Genomic DNA, 27,462 nt, shown 5'->3' on the forward strand with positions numbered 1-27,462 from the left:
ATTAATAATAATAATAATAATAATAATAATAATAATGGCACCTATAATAATGATAATGGCACCTATAATACTATAATGGCAGCAGTGCCATGATCTTGTGCCAAGAGCCCGTTTCACCTGCCACCGCCTTGTCCGGCAGCCGAGGGCAAAGGTGCCTCGGTGCCACCCCGGGGCGCCCTCCTCTTTCCCTGAACCAGGAAGGGTTAAATTGGAGGCGGCCGTCGGGCTCTACCGCATACCTGGGCGAAAGGTTCACCTGCGCGCCGCCGGGGAGGAGAAAGTTCGCTCCGCCGTGCCGAAGGGCTGGTGGGGTTGGGGGGGACTCTCCAGCCCGTCTTTTACCGCCTCGAAACTCCCAGCCGGACCGGGTGAGTGCTTCGGGGAGGGGGTTGATCCCGGACTCTTCCCTCCCCTCCCGACTCTTTCGCGCAGTTTTCCCCTCTCCGGAGAGGGCTGCACGCTTCTGGGCTCATGCCCGAATAGGGCGAGGCAGTTTCCCCGTCCTCCCGTTCGCTCGCAGCCCCGACCGCCGGGAGCGAGGAAAAGGAGGACGGGGCGGTAGTCGGTGCTCCCGGGCCCCCGATCCTGCAAGGCCAACCCCACCCGCCACCCCCCGGTTTCTGGAGAGCCCCGATTCTGGCCGAGGGAGCCCCGGAGGTTCTCCCTGAGATGGGGCGCGCAAGGCTCTCCCTTTCCCATTTGCGCGGTTCTTGCTGCGCCTCTGTTAAGGATTGGTTTTTGCTTTTGAGGGGTGCCCTTCTTAAGCACGTCTGGGCAGAGGAGATCCAGGAATATGGAGCGGGGGGATCTGCGATCCTGTTGGGCGCAGGTTCTGTGGGATCTGGGTCGGGAAAAGCGGCCGGCCCGCTTGCAAGTGCCTTAGGATCGGGTTACACCAGCAATTCCTCGAGTGGGAACAGTGTACAAATAGAAACTGCTTGGATGGGCGTTCCCGGTGTGGCCCCATTGAATGCTTTATTTGATTTTGAAGAGGAATCGGAGAGAGAGCGGCTGGTCGTAACCTCTGCTTTTGTTTTCCCTGTTTCTTTTTCTTTCGTGTGTTTGAATTTCCAGCTCCCGGGTTTCCTTTGTTATGAAACCTGCCTTTAAGGAGCCAGAGATTGGGGTGTGTGGGGAAAGGCAGGATTGCCTAGCAAACAGAGCGCAAAATCTTTGGGAAACTGCTTAAACTACAATACAAAAAAGTCGAATCATTTATAGTTTAGTTTAGAAACTCATTTCACTTCATCCAGGCAACGATAATCCTGCGAGGTAGGCTGACTTAAGAGGAAGTAAGTAACTAATCAAAGTCAATATTCAATATATTTTGGGGTGGGGGCAGTCAACCTTCATGTTAACTCTGTAGTTGAATAAGCCATAATAATTTTTCAACCTTGGTCACTTTAAGATAGCTGGCTGGGGAATTCTGGGAGTTGAAGTCCATGTGTCTTAAAATGGCCAAGGTTGAAAAAAACGCCACCACAATGGCTAGGTTCACATATCAAGCTATGACCTAAATCAGATTTAACAGAGCATAATGGCTGGCTGCACACATTACAGGAAAAAGAAGTGGTGAAATTGTTTAATAAAAATCCACTTTAAAAGGATGGTACTTCAATGGCACAGCCTTGATTCACCCCACTCCCTAAAAGCTGCAGTTGAATTATAATTTTTAAGATCCAAGTGGGAAATTATCCAATGCATCAGGAGCAAGTGCATAGAATTTGCTTAATTTAATCCAGTTTAAAATGAAACCAGACTTTAATCAGACTTTGGCTTCAAGATGTTGCTCAGGTCCACTTTTTGTCCTTTGTCCGAAAAATTAACCTCCCTTGTGGGATTAAGATAAGGAAATATCTCTCCATCTTTAGTTGGAGAAAAAAAGACAGGTCTGGGGCCGGGAGTTAGAAGGAAAACAAAACTGAATTTTCTGGTCTTGTGTACATCGTAATCATATGTGCAATAGCGAATTTCATCACCTCTGAAGAACCGCTATTTATTATTCATGTATTTGTCAGACCTATACCCTACTTTCTTCAGGAGCAAAAGGCAATTTGCAGGGGACTTATTAATTTATTCCCTCTGAGGTAAATTGGGTCAAGAGAGAGGGACTGGCCCCAGGTCCCCCAAACAGCTTCCATGGCTGAAGGGGGAACATAATGTGTGTCTCCCCACTACTAACTCAGCCCTTTCCCCAATATAGCTGATTGGTTTTGGGGGCTGAGAGGGAGGGAGTTGTCCAAAGTCAGCCAATGAGTTTGTGAGGCTGAGGGGTGTATGAGGGGGAGGATAACTGTTTCCTGTTCTCAGTCCAGTCCCTTTTCTATTATACCTGATTGGTTCTTGGCTTGAGAAGGAGGGAGTGGCTCAAAGTCAGCCAATGAGCGCCCATGGTTAGTGGGACTAGAACCTGAGGTTCCCCACTCCTAGTTCAGGACTTTTATCACTACACTTGATTGACAATTTGGCCTGAGAGGGGAAGTCAGCCAATAAGCTTGTATGTCTAAAATGGACTTTCAGCCCCTTCCCTACTACACCTGATTGGTTCTCAAGCTGAGAGGGAGAGACCAGTCAGCCAATGAGCTTCTGGGGGGCGGGGGACTTGAAACAGCTCTCCCAACATCTAGTCCAGCACCTATACCGTTAAGCCAGCTGTCAGATGAGGTCTCCTTCTTGAGCAGGGGGTTGGACTAGATGACCTACAAGGTCCCTTCCAATTCTGTTATTCTTGAAAATCAGATAACAGATAATCAGAGTTGGAAAGGACCTTGTAGGTCATCTAGTCTAACCCCTTTCCCAAGCGGGAGACCCTACACCATTTCTGACAGATGGCGGTCCAATCTCTTCTTGAAAGTCTCAAGTGATGAAGCTCCCACAACTTCCGAGGGCAACTTCTGTTCCTTTGGTTGATTGTTCTCACTGTCAGAAAGTTTCTCCTTATTTCCAGGTTGAATCTCTCCTTGTTCAGTTTCCATCCATTATTCCTTTTCTGGCCTTCAAGGTGCTTTAGAAAATAGCTTGACCCCTCTTCCTCTCTGTGGCAGCCCCTCAATCCCCTGGTCCTTCTCTTCACTAGACTAGCCAGGCCCAGTTCCTGCAACTGTTCTTCATATGTTTTAGTCTCCAGTCCCCTAATCATCCTGGTTGCTCTTCTCTGCACTTTTTCTGTATTTCTTCTATTCTAAGCCACCTTGGTTCTGAAGCTGAGCGACCGGGGGTTGTCTCAAAGTCCTCCAGGGGTCTTCCATGGCTATGAGGGAACAGGTTAACAGATAATCAGAGTTGGACAGGACCTTGTAGGTCATCTAGTCCAACCCCCTGCCCAAGCAGGAGACCCTACACAGTTTCTGACAGGTGGCAATACTGTCTCTTCTTGAAAACTTCCAGTAAAAAAACGTTTTGAACAGAAACCAACTCTCCACAAAGTCCACGTTTTTGGTACTACAAAGTCCATATCGTGTGCCCTTCACTACTCCAGCAGTTTCACCAAAGCTCCACAATGGCTCCGTTTGTTTTTTGCTGCAAAACATTTACCTAGGCACCCCTTGGATGTTGTTCGTTGGGGAGGAGATATCGGAGATATCAAAATCTTAAGCTGATTAGAGAAAGGGAAACTAATACTGTTCCTCATGTTTGACCTCTGTTGAATTTATCTAGGACTGCCAGCCAGACCACCAAAAAAAAAGTAGCTTATTAGCAGGGCATGAGAAAAGAATTGACCTCGTGGCTAATTTTGGAGATTTCTCAATGTCCACCCTTGACTGGTCTTATCGGCTGCAATCTTTGTGCTTCTGCTGCTGGTTGCTTAACTCTGCACAGGGTTTGTGAAAGAAAAGGCAACACCAGCGATGTCCACAGGAGGGGAAAGGAGTCAAACAAGTCAAGTTGGCGGCTTCAATACCTTGATTGACTTTTGATCCACCCTAGATGCCCTGGCAACCAAGTCAGGCAACAAATCAAAGCAATAATAGCATTACAGGTAGTCCTTGGCTTAAAACAGTTCGTTTCGTGTTTGAAGTTACAACCACACTGAAAAAAGTGACTTATGACCGTTTTTCACACAACTGTTGTAGCATCTCCTGCCTTGGTCATGTGATCAAAATTCAGACGCTTGGGAACTGACTCACATTTATGACCGTTATGGGGTCATGGTCACTTTTTGCGACCTTCTTATAAGCCAAGTCAATGGGAAACCCAATAATACTTAACAACCGGTGGCAACAAAGGTAGTAAAACGGGCCAAAATTCACTTAAATATTTTACTTAGCAACAAAAATTTGGGGCTCAATTGTGGTCGTAAGTCAAGGTGTTGAAAAAAGTAACTAGCACTCATTGCAATAACAATCATTGCAGTGTCCCCATATGGTCATAATTTGGGTGCTTAGGAATCAGCACAATATTTACGGTGCCCCTTGGCAGCCGACAGCAGGACTAGCCAACATTCCAGAAGAAAGGCTTAAGATGCCGAAGGGTCTTGACAGATTTGAACATTGGCGCTATCTAACAAAATAAAATGCAATGGTGAAAAAAGTTCCACATTTAGGCAAGAAAACCCAAGTGTAGTATAGGGGGTACCTGGCTCAATAATAGTAACTGTGAGAGGGATCTTGGAGTCCTAGTGGACAACCACTTAAATATGAGCCAGCTGTGTGCAGCAGCTGCCAAAAAAGCCAACACAGTTCTAGGCTGCATAAACAGAGGGACAGAATCAAGATCACGTGAAGTGTTAATACCACTTTATAATGTCTTGGTAAGGCCACACTTGGAATCCTGCATCCAGGTTTGCTCACCACGATGTAGAAAAGATGATGAGACTCTAGAAAGAGTGCGGAGAAGAGCAATAAAGATGATTAGGGGCCTGGAGGCTAAAACATATAAAGAACGGTTGTTGGAATTGGGTATGCTTAGTGTAATGAAAAGAAGGACTGGGGGCAATATGATTAGCAGTCTTCCGATATCTGAGGGGCTACCACAAGGAAGAAGGAGTCAAACTTTTCTCCAAAGCACCTGAAGCCAGGACAAGAAGCGATGGGTGGAAACTAATCAGGGAGAGAAGCAACCTAGAACTAAGAAGAAATTTCTGACAGAACAATCAGTCAGTGGAATAACTTGCCTCCAGAAGTTGTGAATACTCCAACACTTGAAGTTTTTAAGAAGAGACTGGACAACCATTTGTCTGAAATGGTATAGGGTTTCCAGCCTGAGCAAGGGGTTGGACTAGAAGACCTCCAAGGTCCCTTCCAACTCTGTTATTCTATTCCGTTATTCTGGTTATATGATTGCCAATTGGTACCTTCCTAGGGGTTTTTTGACAAGTGGAATCAATTAGGGAAGCCAGATTCACTTAATGAATAGAATACAATAGAATACAATACAATAGAATACAATACAATACAATACAATACCTTAAGGATTATGTGATTTCCTTAATGACTATAGCAAAAAAGGTATTAAAATCAGACTCACTTAATGAATGTATCGCATAGCAACCAAACATCCCATCCCAATTCTGATCATAAGGGGAGGAGTATCTATATATAAGATGTTGGCTGCTGATGAGCAAGACGCCCTCTGCTGTTCACTTCCATATATAACATCCCAGAACTGGAAAAACCAGCAAAGTTGTATAACACTTCTCAGATAAGGCTAAAACTGTGTACAGGTAGTCCTCGACTTACAACAGTTCATTTAGTGACCATTCAAAATTACAATGGCACTGACAAAAAGTGACTTACGACAGTTTTTTACAGTTATGACCTTTGCATCATCCCCACGATTGTGCAATCAAAATTCAGGTGCTTGGCAACGGTTTCATATTTATGACTGTTGCCGTGTCCCAAGGTCCTGTGACTCCCCGCTTTTGTGACCGTCTCACAAGCAGAGTCAATGGGGAAGCCAGGTTCACTCAACAATCGGGTTGCTAACTTATCAACTGCAGTAATTCGCTTAACAACTGCGGCAAGAAAAGTCATAAATGGGGCAAAACTCACTTAACAAATGTCTCACTTAACAGCAGAAATGTTGGGCTGCATTTGTGGTTGTAAATTGAGGCCTACCTGTATAAATAAATTTATATTCCGCCCAGTGTCAAGATGGATAGCATATAAATTTAATAATAAAACAATCAAATAAATGAGTAAAATACCAAGATTATTTATTTATTTACTTACTTATTTACTTATTTTTATTTATTTATTTAGTTATATCCTACTTTCATTATTTTTACAAATAACTCAGGGTGTCAAACATACCCAGGGCACTTTCTTCCTCCTGTTGGTTGCCATCTTGGGAACATCCCATAATTTAAGGGTTTGTTTGTGAGCTTCTTCAGTTGTCCTTGTCAATTGTCTCTTTCTATTTGTGTATCTAAAGAAGGCGACAATCTAATGCGGACTGTTTTAGTTGACTGGTTACATCAGTTCATAGTTTCTCAACCAAGACTGGCTGGGGAATGCTAGGAATTGAAGAGCATTAAAGATTTCATTCCTTCTTGAGAGCTCAATTAAAAGTTATTTTCTCTCCGTTGCTTTCTACTGTGAAGTTTAAAAACAGAGGGTGTTTTTTTTTTAAAGGAAGGGAGTGCTTTTATGTGAATAAAACCATTGTAAAAGCTTCCTGTACTGACTGGGGGTGCCTGATTACATTTGAGGCAGAGAACATTTCTCCCCTCCGAGCATTTGAGATGCTGATCACAATCCCATTTCCAAAGGAAAATCAGATTTTAAGAAATACTCTAGTTTTGACCTCTGCATGAAAATGAATCGGCCATTCTCAATCCTGCAACGACAATACCCATGCACCTGAAGGACTTCAGGCTGGCTAAGCTGAGTTAGCATTTTTTGCAGTGTTTTGAGATTTTGTTAAAATCTGGGCTTTACCTTTGACCTCTGCCAAGCCATTTCCCCCCTTTTTTGTCTGCTAACTCCAGTCCAAACCTTCCGCAACAAATATTGACCCTGGGAGCAGAAGGGGAAACTAGAATTATCTACAGTTTACTAAATTCAGAGAGAGATTCAGAGGCCAGGTCAGCAATTTTTCAGGAAGAATGTTGGTGTTTGAAATCCCTCCGAGTGTTTTGAATTCACCTCCTGAGACCTAATAAAGGAAGGAACTGTTAAACCCATGAGTTCATATTGAAGACATCAGCCACTGGTCGGCAGGTCTGATTAAAAAAAAAAGTTATAAAGGAATTATCAACAAAGGGTCACAAGAAGGCAGCAAAGCTCTTTCTCTTCTGTCCTTTTCTCTACTGACTTTTCATCTAGGTTTAGAGCCAGCTTGGTTTTAGGAGTGAATGTTACGTATTGTAATTAGTTGCTGAAGTTAGTAGCTGAAGTCTTCACTCAGGTCCGTTGTTGAAGCGGGAAAATACTTTAATCTGATTGGTTGCCCGGCTGACAGCTCCCTATCAAAGGAGCGCTGTCAGCCAAACTGTTGTTGGTTCTTCGTATGTACTCAATAAAGAGCTTCTCCTGAAAGTCACTCTGGTTCTCTTCCATTCGCACCCCAAATCTAACAGTGAAGGCAACAGCTAGAAAGCAGAAGATTTTGTTGATCCAAGTGTGACATGGTAGCAATGTTCCAATATTTGAGGGGCTGCCATAAAGTAGAAGGAGCTCAACCTATTCTCCAACGCACCTGAGGGCAGGACAAGAAATAATGAATGGAAATTAATCAAGATGAGAATGAAGTAGAAATTTCTTGACAGGAAAATTAATCAGTGGAACGGCTTTCCTCCAGAATAGCAATAGCACTTAGACTTATATACTGCTTTGTAGTGCTTTTAAAGTCCTCTCTAAGCAGTTTTACAGAGTCCGTATATTGCCCCAACAATCTGGGTCCTCATTTGACCCACCTGGGAAGGATGGAAGGCTGAGTCAACCTTGAGCCTGGTGAGAATCGATCTGCCAAATTGAAGGCAGCCGGCAGTCAGCAGAAGTAGCCTGCAGTACTGCACTCTTAACCACTGCGCCACGGTGGCTCATAGAAGTTGTGGGTGCTACATCACTGGAGGTTTTTAAGAAGATATTGGTCTGAAATGGGCTAGATCCCAGTTTGAGCAGAGGGTTGGACTATAAGACCTCTAAGGTTTCTTCCAACTCTGTTATTCTGTTCAAGAGGAGAAAGAGCGGCAATCTCGATTGTGAATTCTAGTCCCACCTCAGGCATGAAAGCCGGCTGGATGACTTTGAGCCAGTCTCTCTCTCCCCTCAGCCCATGACCTCAGGCTCAGCTGACAGGCTGTTGAGTCAGTTCCTGTCACAACCAATAGATCAACACCGAGTTGATCTGAAGAAGGGAAAAAAAATAAAAAAGGACCTTGTACTCTGCTAAGTAAATAAATCAGTACAGCGTCCAAAAATGAACCGTGGGAATATTGGTGCTTTATGTTAATTCATTGCTGGAAACACACCAGCATAAGTAACAAAGCACAACAGCATTGCTAAAGCTGGCATTAGGGATATATTATTGGGATACTTTAGGCTAAATCTCCAGAACGTACCCAGGCCCCTATCCATGTTCCTTGTAACTACCCAATTTCACTCCATAGGAAGCCACCACCATGGTTAAGTTAGGCAGACTAAGGCTGGAAACTTTTAAAAATTTCTGTGGTTAAAGATATGGTCTAGTTGTGGTTCAAATACCAGGCTAATTCTTAATTCTGCCTTAGGCACAAAAGCCGGCTGGGTGACTTTGGGCCAGTCATTCTCTCTCTCAGCCCTCAATGACAATGTCAGGCTCCAACAACAAGCCGGTCGATCAATTCCTGTTGCAATCAATGGATCAACAGTCAATTGATCTGGGGGGGGGGGGAACAGAATCTGCTCTTGAAGGAAAAATAAAACCACCAGGAAGGAAAACAAACAGAGGTGGAAATCACAAGCCCTTCCTCTCTTGCAGATCACTCAGGCTTCTGGGCCAGCTGCAACCACATCTGCCTCTCAAGACTGTCTGAGGTTTTCTTAATATCCACAGAAACCTCTGGACTTACATAGCTTGGCAGAGAACTGGCGTGCTCTGGCTGGCCCCACCTGGAATCCGTGCTTGAGTTGGCGAGGCTTCACCTGACCCAGGTGCCTGGGGGCGGAGCTTGGGAAACTGAAGGAAAGGGGGAGGAGGGGAATGCCAGGGGGCGGCCCTGCTGTTTTGCCAGCCTGTTTTTCTGGGGAAAGGCTCATCTGGAGCACATAGAACAAAGTCTTCCTCGGATTTGGATGGGGTTCCGGAACTCTGTGAGGAGACCCCACTTTTAAAACTCCTTGGAACCGGCCTGTTTTGAGGAAGATGGTGACCAGGTCAGGGGACAACTGAGCAACATGGCTGTGCGGTTTGAGGCAAGTGCAAATGCAAATGCAAAAAAAAAAGAAAGAAAGAAATGTGTGTTTGTGTATGTTTGTCCACTGCTTTCCTTGCTGCCAAAAAAAAAAAAAAAAAAGGAAATATTCCTGGTGAGAAAAAGTTTGCACTCCCCCAATTAAAATCTTGATGATTTGATCCCGCCAGCCAGGTGGGCTGGGTTTGGGCCCAGCATTTTCACTGCAAAGCTGGATGTGCAATGGCAGCTGCTCTGGGGCACAAAGGCGATTAATATAGGCTGTTCCGACTGGGCAGTTCCAAGAAGCACGTTTGGTTGTTTCCAAGATTGCAACCTTAATTTTATAATTCAGTTTGAAAAAAATGTTTCTGCAATTTTCCTTGTAAACCTCCCACCCCCAAGGAAACAATAAAGGGGCGAGTGTGTTTGGGACACCTGGAAGAATCCGCAGGTCATTGAATCGTTCACAGTCAACGTCTTGGCATGTGTGGGGTGTGTGTGTGTGTGATTGTTTTGTGTTTGGGGGTGGAATGTGGTTTCTACAGACGTGGCTGAAGTCCAAGTATCACGTTCCCGAGAAAAAAATAGGCTAATTACCGAGGACTCAAAAATTCTGTTCTGCCATCCATGCTGAACCCCAGGGGCCTTTTTGAAATGGAAACTTGCTGCTGATTTCTCCAGACCTCAGTATCCCGGATAGTGAACAAGCAAGATCAGGTAGTCATTCAACAGATGTAGCTTTTTCCCTGGAATGGAGAGAATGCCCCGTGGGAAGAGAATTGGGTGGGGTGGTGGTGGAAGGAGGGAAATACCTTCCTGCTTGTAAAACTGTTGAATTGCGGGCATTGGGAAGGCGAGGGTAGCGGTCATATTCAGATTAGGGTTACTGAGATAAACTAGAGGCTTTCCAGATAGCTATAACGTCACCAGCCCAGGAAAGTTGTCACCGGCTGCGACAGCTCCCATTATATCTGAGGGAACTCTGCGTTTCCAGAGAGTTGGGTTACGGGGAGAAGCCTGCCATTTTCCCCCGTGGCCTTAATGAGCAAGGCTCCTCACTGAACTGGTGGGATTTGAACTGGGTGACTTTGGGCCAATCAGCAGGAGACTGTGAGTTCTAGTCCTGCCTTAAGCATGAAAGCCGGCTGGGTGACTTTGGGCCAATCAGCAGGAGACTGTGAGTTCTAGTCCTGCCTTAGGCATGAAAGCCGGCTGGGTGACTTTGGGCCAATCACCAGGAGACTGGGAGTTCTAGTCCTGCCTTAAGCATGAAAGCCGGCTGGGTGACTTTGGGCCAATCACCAGGAGACTGGGAGTTCTGGTCCTGCCTTAAGCATGAAAGCCGGCTGGGTGACTTTGGGCCAATCACCAGGAGACTGGGAGTTCTAGTCCTGCCTTAAGCATGAAAGCCGGCTGGGTGACTTTGAGCCAATCACCAGGAGACTGTGAGTTCTAGTCCAGCCTTAAACATGAAAGCCGGCTGGGTGACTTTGAGCCAATCACCAGGAGACTGCGAGTTCTAGTCCTGCCTTAAGCATGAAAGCCGGCTGGGTGACTTTGGGCCAATCTGTCAGGTTTCCAAGTGATGAAATCCATTCAAAAAGAAAACAGCAAAGTTTTGTCTCTTATCCCAACCCACCTCATAGTGTTGTTGTTGCAGGGAAAATAGCAGGAAGAAGGAGTATTAAGAATGTCTGACACTTTGAGTTATTTATAAAAGTAGGACATAAATAAATAAATAATCTAGAAATTTGTCTAAAGTTTCAGCCTGATTTCTTACCTTTCCAGCCCCCTGAAAAATTGTAAATTCCCTTTTATAATAATTTACAGCATCCCCATGGTCATGTGATCAGAATTCAGACGCTTGGCAACTGGCATGTATTTGTGACGGATTCGGTGTCCCTGAGGTTACATGATCCCCTTTTGCAACCTTCAGACAAGCAAAGTCGATGAGAAAGCCAGGTTCACTCAACACCTGTGTTACTAACTGAACAGCTGCAGCAATTCACTTAACAGCCGTGGCAAGGAAGGTCGTAAAATGGGACAAAACTCGCTTAAGCCCTGTCCTGCTTAGCAATGGAAATTTTGGGCTCATTACAGCTTGTGACTGTAATGGACCCCTGAATTGTGGTTGTTAAGTAGCATGTGGGTTGTTAAACAGGTCACCGCGTGACTGCACCCAGTTTTGTGACCTTTCCTGCAGCAGTCATAAAGTGAATGCCATGGTCATTAAGCAAATCCATTGTCTGCAATGGACGTTTTGTGGAGGAAACTGGAAGTAAAGGCTGGTTTGCAGCAGAAAATGTCATAAATGACGGTCTCTAAGCGATTGGTCATAAATTGAGGACTATTTCTATGCTGTTGGAAGACCTAAAAGACAGGCTAGGGACTGATCAGTCTGGAGAAAACCTATCTATGTGGTGATTATGAGGCAATATTGACGTGGCACATAAACAGAGAAGCTCACAACGTTCTCATTACACACATACTCATTTAGCCTATTGCCAAATTCTAAGTTACTCAGCCTTTGGTATAATTTTGAAATACTCACCTAATAAATTGCCTTGGAGTCATTGCTGATGTTATCTGTAGTGAATTGTTTGTTCATTTTGTTTATGTCAACATTTTGTATTTATTTTATCCACCGTAGCTAAGTGGCATTTTTAGCACCAGTTCGCTAGTTAGGCTTTCCTTGTTTAGGAATATAAATTATGCACATTCTTGGGTAAAATTGAAGACCATGCTATTCTTGCTTTCTGCGAGTTGAGCCTGAAGTAGCATTCATTTTATGCTCGGTTCCAAATAATGTTTTTTAAGAACATAAACTAACTTTTTAATTAGGAAATAATCTAATTTTTAAGAAGACACTGGACAGCCATTTGTCTGAGATGGTATATAGCACGGGTCGCCAACCTTTTGGACCTCAGGGACCACCAAACTCATAATTTTAAATCCCGCGAAAAATCCCAAAATAAAGTCTGCCGGAAAATTCCCCACCCCGTTTTCCTACCAATTGATCATTCTTTATTTGGGATTGTAGGATACCGTCTCCAGCTCAGTTCTCAGGGGTAGAGAGAGAGGGAGAGACTTTTGACCTCTTGCAAGGAAAGTAGCAGAAGCAGCAGAAGTCTTTCTTTCTTTCCCCCAAACTCCGCCAGAAATGAGTCTTTGCCGGCACAGCCTCTTGGAGCAGGATACCGTGCAGGGTCCCAAAGACTCATTTCTGGCGGACTTTGGGGGAGAGAAAGAAAGACTTTTGCTGCTTTCCTTGTGTGCAGCCAAAAGCAGAAGAAGAAAGAAGCAGAAAGAAGCAGCCTGGTGGATGGGGCGAGTGGGGCAAGTTCCCCCACTCCACCCTTTCCCCCCTCCCCTCACTACCTCGTGTTGTTCGCAATGCAAGCAACGCAAGCCTTGTGTTCCCGTGGGCCATATGGGCGGCGGCGCCCTGTATTCCCATGCAGCCTGGATTAATTGCTTTGGGGGTGACATTTCTCTGTGGACCAGCAAAATTTTCCCACAGACCACCAGTGGTCCCCGGCCCACTGGTAGGCGACCACTGGTATATAGATCTTCTACTTGAGCCAGGGGTTGGACTAGAAGATCTTTAAGGTCCCTTCTAGCTCTATTCTATTCTAAATCTCAGGTAGAGTGCTTTTGCAGCTGAAGGGTCTTATTTTCCCCACTTTATCCTCATCTCTGTTGGGTTTATGAAGACCAGCACTCTCTTTCTGTTGTTCTTCTCTTGAGATAGACTGCCTCTTAACCCGAGAAGTCCTTTTTGGTATTCACAGTACAGATAGTCCTTGCCTTACAACAATTTTGAGCAACCATTTGAAGTTAACAACCACACCATAACAAGTCCTTGCATTTAGGACCGTTGCAGCATTCTCACACACCCCGTCCCCCCAGTCAATCAGAAATTTGATGCTTGGCAACTGGCATATATTTACGAAATATTGCTCTTTGCAACTTCCCCAGTTGGCTTCCAAGCAAAGTCAGTGGGAAAAGCCTGATTCGTTTAATGGCCAGAGGATTCACTTAACAAGAGCGCCATCCCTTGAGACTTTCAAGAAGAGATTGGACTGCCATCTGTCAGAAATGGTATAGGGTCTCCCGCTTGGGCGGGGAGGGGTTGGACTAGATGACCTACAAGGTCCTTTCCAACTCTGATTATCTGTTAAGAGCAGCAATTGGCTTAGCAACTGTGGCAGTAAAGTTCATAACACATTGGGTGCGATTCACTTAACAACCGGCTTGCTTAGCAATGGAAATTTTGGTCCCAATTGTGGGAGTAATGCATATTGTGGGCGCAATTTTGCAAGTCTGCCATACCTTTGAAAAATCACTGTGTTCCTAGAATTCTAGTGTTACAGGAAAAGAAAGAAAAAAATAACCAGGTTATTTTTTTTAGACAGTGTCCAGAAGGTCAATACAGTTATATAAGACTATATTCAAACATATTAAATGATTTTACTAGATGAATTTATCTAGTAAAGTTTTTGTTCTTTAATTGCATATTTCTGCAGTTTGCAAACACGGAGACTTCCTTATATGGAGTACTTTTGGTTCATAACATCATGTGCACCGAAACAGGTTGATTTTCCCCTCCGAGGCTGTGCATGAAATATTGGTAGATGTCCTAGCTGGAGTGCAAACATTTTGAACAGCTGAGGATCATTTTGACCCCAAAATTGTGTATTCTGAACTTGGATTATTTCCAGGATACAGCATTCAAAACACAGTATTCTGAAATTCTTTTGAAATGCGGTTTTGCACTATGAATTGTTGCAGTGGAGCAGTTCAGCGCAAAATGCTTTGCAGTTTACTTTGTCCTTTATCCCTTTTGTTTTGTGAGAGGATTTTCCATTAATATTCCAAATGACATGATAAATCTTACAAGTTGCTAGATCTCAAATAAGTATTATTACTTTTTCCTTCCCCGGCTGAAATAGGCTCAGACAAGGGGCTTGGTGGAGGGAGCCGACCTAAACAATCAAGGTGGTGATGACTGCAAGAATGCAATTAAAGTCTTGTCCCAGAAAGCCAGTTTGGTCTAGCGATGAAGGCCAAGGCTAGAAATCAGGAGACTCTGAGTTCTAATCCTAATTTAGGCATGAAAGCTGTTGGGTGACTTTGGGCCAATCATTAAGAGACGGTGAGTTGGACAATCACTTAAATATGGACAATCACTTAAATATGGACAATCACTTAAATATGAGCCAGCCGTGTGCAGCAGCTGCCAAAAAAGCCAACACCTAGCCTGCATTAACAGAGGGACAGGATCAAGATCACATAAAGTGTTAATGCCTCTTTTTAATGCCTTGGTAAGGCCACACTTGGAATCCTGCATCCAGTTTTGATCCCCACGATGTGAAAAAAGATGTTGAGACTCTAGAAAGAGTGCAGAGAAGAGCCACAAAGATGATTAAGGGAATGTGGGCTAAAACACGTAAAGAACGGTTGCTTGAATTGGGTATGTCTACTTTGATGAAAAGAAGGACCAGGGGTGACATGATAGCAGTCTTCCGATATCTGAGGGGCTGCCACAAAGAAGAGGGAGTCAAGCTATTCTCCAAAGCGCCTGAAGGCAGGAAAAGAAGCAATGGATGGAAACTAATCAAGGAGAGAAGCAACCTAGAACTAAGGAGAAATTTCTGACAGAACAATCCGTCAGTGGAATAACTTGCCTCCAGAAGTTGTGAATGCTCCAACACTTGAAGTTTTTAAGAAGAGACTGGACAACTGTTTGTCTGAAATGGTATAGGGTTTCCTGCTTGAAAGCCAGCTGGGTGACATTGTCAGGCTCAGGTGATAAACCAGTTGGTCAATTCCTGTCACAACCAATGGATCAATTTTCAGTTAGTCTGAAAAAAAACACTGCAGAAAAAAACAGTAGGAAGAAAAAAAATATTAAAGTCTTGTTGTCCCCCTTTTTTATGCATTAGTTCAATATTTCTCAAAATGTAGGCTGAATTGTCTCCTAAGATCCTGTCAGGGATGTGAAAAAATCAAAATTATTTGCTAGCCTGTGCTGAAAAATAATACCATATTAGAATCCCATCAGACCATTATGAGAAACTATAGTGGCAGCGAACACATCAATTTTAATTTTTAATATGAGAAATTTCAATAAATGTCACCCATACAAACAAAAGCTCTTTTAGAGTGCATAATTTTAAAAACTAGAAAGTGGTCCTGAGAGAAAAAGGTTGAAGAAACAAGGAATTGTTGTTTTTAAAAGGATTCTGAACATACAGTCACAAGAAGAGGCAACATCAAAAGGACCTAAACCAGTGGTGGGATTCTACCGGTTCGCACCCATTCTCTAGAACCGGTTGTTAACATTCTAAGCAGTTCGGAGAACCGGTTGTTAGAAGAAATTACTGGCCTAATCCTGTAAGGAAGGCAGGAAGGAAACATTCTGGTGTTGCTTACAGAAGCTGCCTCTCCATTAACCCTTATTACATTCTTGGCAGGACTAGACTTCCTGTCTCAGGAACTTCTCAGGAGTTTTTTTTTTTCCTCCTTTGCTGGTACTTTGCTTGTGTGGAGTGACCATTCAAAGTTACAATGGCACTGAAAAAAGTGACCATTTTTCACTCTTACGACTGTTGCAGCATCCCCACAGTCATGAGAGGCCAGGCGAGGAGATGCATGCCTCGATGTGAGTGGTGTTGATTTGGCCACACCCAGCCAGTCACATTACCACCAAGCCATGCCCACCAACTAAGCCATGCCCACAAAACCAGTTGTTAAAAAAATTGAATCCCACCCCTGACCTAAACCAATTATAATTTTTTAAAAATATTTTGTATTATATTTTACATCAGTTGGTGTCACAAAGCTAAGATGGGGGAAAGGGGCTCATATAAATTATATAAATAAATAGAGACAATTTTTCAAAAACCAAAGCAATTAGAATGGGGATGGGAGACCACCAGTAAATCTAGATCGGTAATGAAGAAAATTATAGAAGGAGTAGCAGAGCCTGGGGGTGGAGTCATAAGAGGGATTAGCCTAAAATCCCTACAAATGAGTCCAACATCCCCCTTGAATGTCATTGAATCTTACCTAACTCTAACCCAGTGCTAACCTTTGGTTGAGAAGATTCCTGTGCATAGGTTTTTAGCAGTGGTGGGATTCAAATCTGTGGGAGTGGGCTTGGTGGGCGTGGAAGGGTAAGGTTACTGTAAAATCCCCATTCCCTCCCCACCCCACTAACCTGCTTTCTAGCTCCGTTCTCCTGTGCAGGGCAACCAAAGAAGACCCAGCCGATCAGCTGGGACTCAATGGGATGCAGAGAAGAGATGGGGGTGGGGCCAGTCAGAGGTGGTATTTTTCGGTTCTCTGAACTACTCAAAATTTCCGCTACCGGTTCTCCAGAACTGGTCAGAACCTGCTGAATACCACCTCTGGTTTTTACCAAAAAAATCAGTGTAATTGAATCTTCACCTATGGACTTGGTCTTTCACACCTGACCCTAATATCCTACCTAGAAGAAAACAGCAGCAAAATCATGTTCATATTATTTTACTGAATTATTTATAAACAACAATAAAGGTGGGATTAAAAATAAATGTGTAAAGAAATAAAAATCAGTGCCAAGGAAAAAAATTACCAGAAGTTGCACATGACTCGAGGGGATTTGTCTACACTTAGATCTCAGTGGTGCTAGTTGGTTTGCATGACGGGACCAGGGGAATATCCGAAAGAGTGTTTTCTTGGCATTTTGCAGCTCATCTTTGGTGAAAATGCAACGCTACCTGGGAGCCTGAGCTTCTGGTGTTTGAAATCCCACTTCTGAATTTAAAAGCACAACAGAAGGGCATGTCTTCCTTTGCATTTAATTACACTGGCAGATTTGTCTTGGGCACTTACTTGCAAATGCCTTGAGAATTGTTTCCATAAATATACCACAAAAGGCTGTGCAGAATTCCCCAAGGATTTTGCAGGGACGTATCTTTCATCGTCTGGCTCCTTGGCAAGAAACTGGTGGTAAGATTTGCTTCAGAGGGAAAGATGACCTACTTTTCCTTTCCTTAAAATATTTCAGTGTTACGTTTCTGCTGCTAAATACCATCCAGTCCTTCAACTGACAAGGAGAACAGGAAAATCGTATTCAAAGGCAGCTCTAAAAATTGCCTTTTTGCTTTTTTTCTCAAAGCTGCAACATTTGTGTAGTTACACAACTACACAGTTGTATAAAGTGCTGTGTAGTTATAAAAAGCATCAAAAAGCGGTCAGGAAATTTCTCCTTATTTCCAGGTTGAATCTCTCCTTGTTCAGTTTCCATCCATTATTCCTTGTCTGGCCTTCGGGTGCTTTGGAAAATAGCTTGACCCCCTCCTCTCTGTGGCAGCCCCTCAAATATTGGAGTGTTGTAATGACGAGGCAGTCGAGTTGTTTGATCATGATCGACTGAATCATGATGATCTTTATTGGAGTCTGGTCTTGTATTTATACACATTTTTAATTATCCTCAATCATTGGTTAACTTTGGTTACTGCTTAACTTTCGTTACTGTTTAGCAAAGTAATTAACACAATTAATTATCTCTAGTTAAAGTCCAACATATGTTTACTTCCTCTCTCTAATCCTCCTTTAGATTAGTGACTTTGTTTGCCTGAGTTGTATTTGCTTGGAAACATTCTTTATCTGAGGTTTGCCATCCGAGAGATTGGAACATTCCTGCAATTACAACTCTACATTGGAAGTCTGCTATCATGTCTCCCCTGGTCCTTCTCTTCACTAGACTAGCCAGGCCCAGTTCCTGTAACCGTTCTTCATATGTTGTAGTCTCCAGTCCCCTAATCATCCTGGTTGCTATTCTCTGCACTTTTTCTAGAGTCTCAACATTTTTTTTATTGTGGAGACCAAAACTGAATGCAGTATTCCAAGTGTGGTCTTACCAAGGCAGTATAAAGTGGTATTAACCAGTGGTGGGCTTCAAAAAATTTAGCAGCCAGTTCTCTTTCCTCGATTCTCTGGGAGGGCAAAAACAGCCTCCCTGGGCTTTGGAGGCCCTCTGGAGGCCAGAAATGGGTCCTTTTCCGGCCTTCTGGAACTTTTGGGAGACCTGTTTTTCGCTCTCCCCAAACTTCTGCACAGCCCTGAACTTACCTGAGATCCAAAACGGATCATGCAGGGACTCCTGGGAGGGGTGGGATGGGTGGGGCCAGCCAGGGGTGGGATTTGCTGGTTCACCAAACTGGACATAAAATTAACAACTGGTTCACCTGAACCAGTGTGAACCGGTAGCAGCTCAGCCCTGATATTAACACTTCACGTAATCTTGATTGTATCCCTCTGTTAATGCAATTTAGGATTGCTTTGGCTTTTTTGGAAGCTGCTGCACACTACTGGCTCATATTTAGCTGTTTGTCCACTAAGACTCCAAGATCCCTCTCACAGTTACTACTATTGAGCCAAGTACCACCTATACTACACCCGTGCATTTGGGTTTTTTTTGCCTGAATGTAGAACCTTACTTTTAATAATTTTACATTTCTCAGTTTTAATTTTTTCAGTCAATATCCAGAGATATCACCCACATAAAGCAAAGTTCTTTGAGCTCCTCTATCATTCTTAAACATGTAAAAGGGTCGAGAAACCTAAATGTTTGAAAATTGGTAAATAGATAATTCTGGGATGTCTTCCACTTCCAAAATTCTGGAATTTTTCAATATTTTTTTCCCCTTTTGATGGTCTTCTAGGTTGCAGAGATGGAGGAAATGACCATCTGGGAGCAATATACCATTACGTTGAATCGGGTAAGTAGAGGCATTGTGGCAGCCACCATAAGAATCAAATAAATAGTAATAATTTCACGCTACATGTCTTTTATACTTCCATATTTCCTTGTCTGAAGTGTTTGTTTCCACATTAATAGTTTTTCTTTTGTTTTTGTATTTGTGATATTCGTAGAGTAGATTTAATTTTTTAAATTTAATGTGGAATAAATGGACTTGTTATTAAATTAATATTATTTTGTTATATATTGATTTTATTTAGAAAGGGTTCATTATCTACGGAGATTCTCAGTCATCCAGGTCATGGTTGTCCCAAGGGTGCTTTTTCAAGAGGCAGGTGGACTTTGTTTTTTCCTTGAAGAGGTTTTACTTCTTATCCAAGAAGCTTCTTCAATACTGACTGTCAGAACTGAAGAAGCTTCTTGGATGAGGAGCAAAACTTCTCCAAGGAAAAAACAAAGTCCACCTGCCTTTTGAAAAAGCGCCTTTGAGGCAAAGTAATCATTAGAATTTGTGGACTCGCTGGGGTTTACTCAATCCTTGGATCTCAGGAAATAAATAATGGAACAAAAGAAATAGAAGAGAATATTTGGCGCTCAGGGTTAAACTGTGGGGTCCTTGGTGGTCTCTGAGTTTGATAGTTTTCTTGCAGGCATTTCATTACCAGATTAGGTAACATCATCTGTGCTAATAGAAAGTGCTCTGAGCAAATCCCACTTCCTATTAGCACTGATCATGTTACTTAGTTTGGTAATAAACATCTGCAAGAAAACCACCCAGCCCAGAGAGCACCAAGGACCCCACAAAAGAAATTTTGCATTTATTTCTCATATCAATTGCTATAGTCTTATATCTTCTTCTCCTTAGAATAGAATAGAAAAACAGAGTTGGAAGGGACCTTGGAGGTCTTCTAGTCCAACCCCCGCTTCGGCAGGAAACCCTACAACACTTCATACAAATGGTTATCCAACATCTTTTTAAAAACTTTCAGTGTTGGAGCATTCACAACTTCTGGAGGAAAGTTGTTCCACTGATTAATTGTTCTAACTGTCAGGAAATTTCTCCTTAGTTCTAAGTTGCTTCTCTCCTTGATACGTTTCCATCCTTATTGCTTCTTGTCCTGCCCTCAGGAGCTTTGGAGAATAGCTTGACTTCCCTCTTCTTTGTGGCAGCCCCTGAGATATTGGAAGACTGCTATCACGGCTCCCCTAGTCCTTCTTTTCGTTAGACTGGACATATCCAGTTCCTGCAATATTGAGTTATGTTCTATTTTCTTGCAATAAGAAGTGCAAGAAAAGAGCTTAACCTTTTCTCCTTTCATGCAGGATCCCCGGAAGGGTTTTGGCATTGCCATTTCGGGTGGCCGTGATCGTCCAAACAGTTCAGATGGTGACACCTCTATTATCATATCAGATGTGGTGCCTGGAGGCCCAGCTGTTGGACGACTCCAGTAAGTACTTTAAAATCGCAAACTCATGAATCAAGAAAAATGAAAGTTTTTCTTTCCTCTTTCAAGATCCCGTTGCTGTTTGCCTTCTGTGATGTCACAGCAATTGAACCAATGACTGGGCCAATGGGCCATGCTTACTGCTTTGTGGGGACAGCAATTGTGTAAATTATCTCTTTGGGCACCCACTTGCTTGCTCACTTAGTGCCTACACTGTGCCCCACCTTAGCTGAGATGTTTCTGGTGGAAAAACAGGATAATATTTCTTAGTTATAGCACTTAGAAGTAGCCCTCAACATACGACTGGTCGCTTAGCAAGCATTCAAAGTTACAACAGAACCCCACCTCCCAGAAGGGACCTATGATCTGATTCTGGAGTACTGAAGGTGGCACACACATACAAACACGCACAACACACACTGAGCAGAGACGTGATTGCATTTTGGTTACTTGGCAACCGGTTCATCTTTATGACCGGTTGTAGCATTCTGCAGTCACATGCTGCAATTTCTGATTTTTGGGGGGTGGGGGGCTAGAAAACCTATCCTTTGAGCCATTTTCCAACAAAAATCACCAATAGGAATGAACTGATTTGCTTAACGACTGCAGTATTCACTTAACAACCCCTGCAAGAAGAGGTCACAAAATTTGAATGTCTCAGTATTATTTCCATTTTTCCATTATGGTGGAAATTCCAGGCTCCATTGTGGTTATTAATTCAGGACTACACGTAATTATTAAATGGTCAAACTTTCACCTTCAGGAGAGTGATCTTGGCATTCCCTTCTTGGCACTTTAATTCCATTGTGCCACATTGTGCGATGAAATTTCTTTGCTGTCTCAAACATCTGTATTGTGTGCATGCTGCTTTTTAAAATAGTTCAACGGACTTTTACACGAAGAAGATCTGAAGATAGGAAATAGTCTGTGTCCTTGGCTTATATGCCACAGATCCAATTCTGATATCTCTAAATAGGTGAGCATTAGACCCCAGTTGTGATTTCTGGAGAAGCCGGGACAGGAAAGATCATAAAACAATAGGTTAAAAAATATGAGCTGTGTAAGCCGGTTTCCTATTGTATTCCTGTTTGTTCATTTAGAACAATGAGGACTAGAACCTTATGGTATCCTGAAGGAGCACAGTAAAAGTACTTTGATTTGCAGGCCATGGGGGTGAAGGAGTGGCATGTCCCATGCAGAGGTGGTATTCAGCAGGTTCTGACCAGTTCTGGAGAATTGGTAGCAGAAATTTTGAGTAGTTCACAGAACCAGAAAATCCCACCCCTGACTGGCCCCGCCCCTGTCTGTTCTCTGCCTCCCGAGTCCCAGCTGATTGGCTGGGTCTTCTTTTGTTGCCTTGCACAGGAGAATGGAACTGGAAAGCAGGTTGGTGGGGTGGGGTGGGAATGGGGATTTTACAGTAATCTTCCCCAGGAGTTGGGAGGGAATGGATATTTTACAGCAGGGGTCCACAACCACCGGGCCGCGGACTGGTACCGGTCCGTGGAACATTTCCTACCGGGCCGCCGGTTTGCTGGGCACCATCTTGTTTGACGAGAAAATGCTTCCGGGTGAGCTTTTCTGGTTGGAAAGCGGCGTTTGGGTCCTCGCGCCTTAGTTTCATCGAAGGGGGGGACTTCGAACGAAACTAAGGCGCGAGGATTCTTTCAGCACCCAAGGCAAGGCGACCTGAGCAACCGTCCCAAAGCCGTCCCGAAGCGAAGCCCATCGACAAAGGTACAAAGGAGGAGTTGAAGGCGGGGAGAAGCGGGGGACAGCTGGCTGGCCAGTCGCTCGGCTCGCCTTGCCTTGCCATGCGTGCTGATGCCGGTACCGGGCCGCGGATCATTTTGTGATGCCGGTACCGGGCCGTGGCACAAAAAAGATTGGGGGCCACTGTTTTACAGTATCCTTCCCCTACCACACCCACCAAGCCACACCCACCAAGCCACACCCACAGAACTAATAGTAAAACAAATTGAATCCCACCACTGGTCCCATGTGGTAAAAGCGGGTTGAAGAGATTTTTTTAATACTCTTTTAATTTTGGGGGGAAAAGAAAGAGGAGAGGGGAAACATTGTGGCTTCTTTCTCACTTGTTAAGCCAGGGGTGTCAAACTCGCAGCCTGTGGACCATGCCTGGTTTAGCAAAGCGGGGGAGGAAGTCACAATACGTCACGTGACGACACTTTGACGATGCGAGCAGGGGTCGGATTATACCAGTTCAGACTGGTTTGGATGAAGCACATGCTCACTGAACTGGTTGTTACACCAGTTGATGAGAGTTTGATCCCTCTGTGTTAGGCCTTTACTTAACTCCCTGTTTACATTTGGCAGGACCCGGGACAAGATTGCCATGGTCAATGGCCTCTCCATGGAGAACGTGTCTTCGTCTTTTGCCATCTCCACTTTGAAAACCTGTGGCAAGTTGGCTAATATTGTGAGTGCAGCAGAAGCAGATCTGTTGGAGAAGAAGCAGGACTTCCAAATCTTTTCTTTTCTTTTCTTTTCTTTTCTTTTCTTTTCTTTTCTTTTCTTTTCTTTTCTTTTCTTTTCTTTTCTTTTCTTTCTTTCTTTCTTTCTTTCTTTCTTCTTTCTTTCTTTCTTTCTTTCTTTCTTTCTTTCTTTCTTTCTTTCTTTTCTAGATTAACCGAGTCTCAGAATGAGCCAAGAAGATGAAGTCAAGTTTGATATTGGTTTAGTATCCTGGCTTGTTCAGATAATGATAGCTTTTCAGTTCAGAAAAATGGAAGTTGAGGTTACGTAAATATGTTCTGGTTTCTGCACTTAAAGGCAGAACAAAAAGCAATGAATGGAAACTAAGTGGAAAAGATTGGACAACCATTTCTCTGGAATGGTATAGGGCCGTGATGGTGAACTATGGCACGCATGCCACAGGTAGCACGCAGAGCCATTTGTGCGGGCAGGTACACGAGCCCCAGGCAAAGTTATCTCACTGCACATGCATGTGTCTCACAACTGATTTTCAGCCCATTTGAGGCCTTTTTTGGCCTCCCAGAGGCTTGAGGAAAGCCTCTGCAGCCTTTGCAGGCTGAAAAATGGGCCTGTTTCATCACTTCCTGTATTTCCGGAAATACCGGAAGTGACGAAACAGGCCCAGTTTTCAGTCTGCAAAGGCTGCAGAGGCTTTCCTTAAGCCTCTGGGAAGCCAAAAATCAGCTGGGAGGCACAGTGCAGGTAAGGGTGTGGCGGGGGGATTGCGCATGCATGCGTGGGTGGGTGTGCATGCATTGCCTTCTGGGTGCTGGCACACAAGTGCACGTGCACACACAATTTTTGGCACAGGAGTCCAAAAAGGTTAGCTACCACTGGTATAGGGGTTCCTGCTTGAGCAGGGGTTGGACTAGAAGACCTTCAAGGTCCCTTCCAACCTTTTTATTCCGCTATTCTTGTTTCCTTGCTCATCCTGTAAAATAGGAGTGACAGATCTACATGGATCATATTTATACTGTATTTATTTATTGGTATTCCGCCTTGATTATTTTTACAAATCACTCAAGGTAGCAAACATACCTAATACTCCTTTCTCCTCCTATTTCCCTCACAGCAACAATCCTGTGAGGTGGGTTGGACTGAGAGAGAATGACTGGCCCAAAGTCACCCAGAACAGCTATCATGCCTAAGGCGGGATTTGAACTCACCGCCTACCAATTTCTAGCCTGGTGCCTTAGCCATTCGATTAAGCAGGCTGTGCTGTTAAAGTTGATTACGGTTTGTGTACTAGGGAACTGCATCAAATTTCAGTTTCAATAATTTTATAGCCCTCGTTATTTTTTTAACGTTGCGACAAAATCTCTGTCAAGAATCTTGAAAAAAAAATTGTTGAGGAAAAGAATTGTGCTGGGTGGGACTTGAATATTCTCCTCCCCACGATAGGAAATGTGGACAAGTTGCCTAAAAAAACCCAGCAACTTTTCATACTTCTGTTTTATTTCATCTGATGGGTTTGAATCTTTTTGCTCAGTTTTTGGTGTTTTTTTTTAATTTATTTAATAAAGTGGACAGCCCAGAGCTGTGTTTGTCAACCTTAGTAAGTTTTAACATGTGTGGACTTCAACTCTCAGAATTCCCCAGCCAGCTGGCTGGGGAATTCTGGGAATTGAAGTCCACATATCTTCAAGCTACCACGGTTGAGAAACATTAGCCCAGATGCAAATCCCAGATGCAAATTCTCTTTCTCTTATTGCAGACCGTAAAAAGACCCAGAAAAATCCATCTCCCTGTTACCAAATCCAGCCAGCCAAAAAGCCAGCCTCCCTTGACTCCTACTAAACATGCGACGGATGGGAGAAACGATGACTCGGATGAGGATTATGGGTATCAGGGGGGTGAGTCAGCAGCCTCGGGACGACATCCTGGGAAGAGCCGGCAGCGGACAGAAGCAGAACATAACCGCGGTTACGATGGAGACTCATCCAGCGAGAGAAGTTCGGGACATTATCGTGAGGATGAAAATGACAGCACCCGCAGGCAACCCCTCAGGAGCCGGAGGCGGAGCCAAGAGGGCGGCTACCGGAGGCGGAGCCAAGACAGCGGGTCTGATAAGCCCCCTCTGGCCAATGGGCACCATTACAAAGGAAGCAACAGCGGGCTTGTCCTCATGTCTGGGTTTAAGAGACTGCCAAGGCAGGACGTGCCGATGAAACCCGTCCGCTCAGTTTTGGTGAAACGGAAGGAGAGTGAAGGTGAACGGCTAACTTTTCTTTTTTTTTTTCACCCGTTTATCCTTTTCTGCTTTTCCAAATTAAGATATAGGTAGTCCTCAACTTCAGGGGTGGGCTTCAAAAAATTTAGCAAAAGGTTCTTTGCCCGGTTGCTGGGTGGGTGTGGCCATGGTGGGCGTGGCCTAGCCAGCCTCCTGCACCGCAGCCCAGGGGAGGCGTTTTTGCCCTCCCCCACACTCCGGAGGCTTTTCTCAAGCCTCCGTGAGGGTGAAAACAGCCTCCTTGGGCTCTGGAGGTTCTCTGGAAGTCAGAAACAGGCCCATTTCCAGCCTTCCTGAACTTTCTGGAAGCCCATTTTCACCCTACCTAAGCCTCTGTGCATGCCTGCACTTACCTGCATCCAAAATGGGCCACGTGAGGACACCAGGGAGGGGATGGGGTGGGGCCAGCCAGGAGCGGGATAGGGGGAGTTCTCCAAACTGCACAGAATCTTCGCTAGGGGCTCTCCTGAACCCCTGCAAACCCCCAGCAGCCCAGCCCTGCTCAACTTACAACCATTCGTTTAGTGACCATTTGAAGTTGCAACAGCACTGAAAAAAGTGACTGATGACTGCTTTTCATCCTTACGACCGTGGTAGCATCCCCATGGTCACCTGATCTGAATTCAGATGCTTGGCAACTGGCATGTACTTATGACGGTTGAGGGGTCATGTGATCAATTTTTTGTAACCTGACAAGCAAAGAGTGGGGAAACCAGTTAACAGCCACGTTACTAACTTAACAATTGCATTGATTCACATAACAACTGTGGCAAGAAAGGTCGTGGTATGGGGCAAAACTCACTTAACGATTGTCTTGCTTAGCAATGGAAATTTTGGTTGTAAGTGGAGGATCACCTGTACGCTTCTCTATTTTTTTCTCTGCCACTTTCTCTGCCTAATACAGTTCATGTATCTCAGTTTGTTTTTCAAATTTAGCAAGTTTAACATGGGAGGACTTCAATTCCCAGAATTCCCCTGGGAACTGAAGTCCAGCCATCCCCATTCCCCACCATCCAGTCAGAGCTGAGGAAGCTTCCTGGATGAAATGTCTTCAAAGTAAAACCAGAAAGTCCAGTCGCCTCTTGAAAAAGAGGCACCTTTAGGACAACTGTGACCTGGATGACTGAGAATCTCCATAGACACCCATTTTAAAGCTGCCTAGTTTTAAGAAACACCGATCGGTCTGATCTGCCAACATCCTAATTTTTCACCTGAATGTGACAGACTTGTGCATTCAATGGAAACGTTTGTAAAGTAGTATGAGCTGCGGTGGGGTTAGAATCAGTGGTGGGATTCAAAAAATTTTACTACTGGTTCTGTGGGCATGACTTGGCGGGCATGGCAGGGGACAGTTACTGCAAAATCCCATTCCTCACCCCACTAACCTGCTTTCCAGCTCCCTTCTCCTGTGCAGGGCAACCAAAGAAGACCCAGCCGATCAGCTGGGACTCAATGGGAGGCAGAGAAGAGATGGGGTTGGCGGGGCCAGTCAGAGGCGGTATTTGCTGGTTCTCTGAACTACTCAAAATTTCCGCTACCGGTTCTCCAGAACTTGTCAGAACCGTCTGAATACCATCTCTGGTTAGAATAAAGTACTGCAGGCTACTTCTGCTGACTGCTGGCTGCCTGTAATTTGGCAAGTTCGGGTCCCACCAGGCTCAAGGTTGACTCAGCCTTCCATCCTTCCAAGGTGGGTCAAATGAGGACCCAGATTGTTGGGGGCAAGAGGCTGATTCTGTAAACGGTTTAAAGCACTGTGAAGCGATACATAAGTCCAAGTGCTATTGCTGATGTTATTGTTAAAGTTAAAATCAAATGATCAAGATAAAGGCCAAACGTGAGTGTTTAAAAGAATAAGTACTTCTAAGGGGCAGCTGTCTGAAATAAAAGACAGTGCCTTATGCATGCAGTCTTTGACTTACAACTGTTCATTTAACATCCATTCAAAGTCACAACAGTAATTCACAACTGGTCCTCAACAACTGTTGCAGCCTTCCCACAGTCATGAGATCAAAATTTGGGCGCTTGGCAAGTGGCATATATTTGCAACGGTTGCTGCATCCTGGGGTCTTACGATTATCATTTGCAAATTTCCCAACTGGCTTCCAACAAGCAAAATCAATGGAGGAAGTTGAATTCACTTAACAGTTGCACGATTCATTAACAACCATGTCAAAAGAGGTTGTAAAACTGGGCATAACTTACTTAACAATTCCCTTGCTTA

At 44.2% G+C, this 27,462-nt stretch overlaps 1 protein-coding gene across 4 annotated transcripts in view; it reads left to right on the plus strand.

Annotated features, from left to right (window-relative positions):
- The first annotated feature begins 228 nt into the window (after positions 1-228).
- TJP3 (tight junction protein 3) overlaps positions 229-27,462 on the plus strand; it is a 50,761-nt gene continuing 23,527 nt past the window's right edge. The window contains exons 1-5 of one of the 4 annotated variants that reach the window (XM_087922704.1): positions 229-368; positions 19,030-19,086; positions 20,391-20,515; positions 22,850-22,952; positions 24,723-25,218. In XM_087922704.1, the coding sequence (XP_087778830.1) occupies positions 19,039-19,086; positions 20,391-20,515; positions 22,850-22,952; positions 24,723-25,218 (772 nt within the window). In that variant the 5' untranslated portion in view covers positions 229-368; positions 19,030-19,038. Of the gene's footprint in view, positions 369-9,080; positions 9,336-19,029; positions 19,087-20,390; positions 20,516-22,849; positions 22,953-24,080; positions 24,245-24,722; positions 25,219-27,462 lie in introns of those variants that run through there. The other 3 variants (XM_026699072.2, XM_087922702.1, XM_087922703.1) reach the window with 3 other exon arrangements.

The sequence above is a fragment of the Pseudonaja textilis genome, chromosome 1 (genome assembly GCF_049901715.1).
Source record: "Pseudonaja textilis isolate UNSWEBS1 chromosome 1, rPseTex1.2, whole genome shotgun sequence".
In the NCBI taxonomy this organism is placed as follows: Eukaryota; Metazoa; Chordata; class Lepidosauria; order Squamata; family Elapidae; genus Pseudonaja; species Pseudonaja textilis.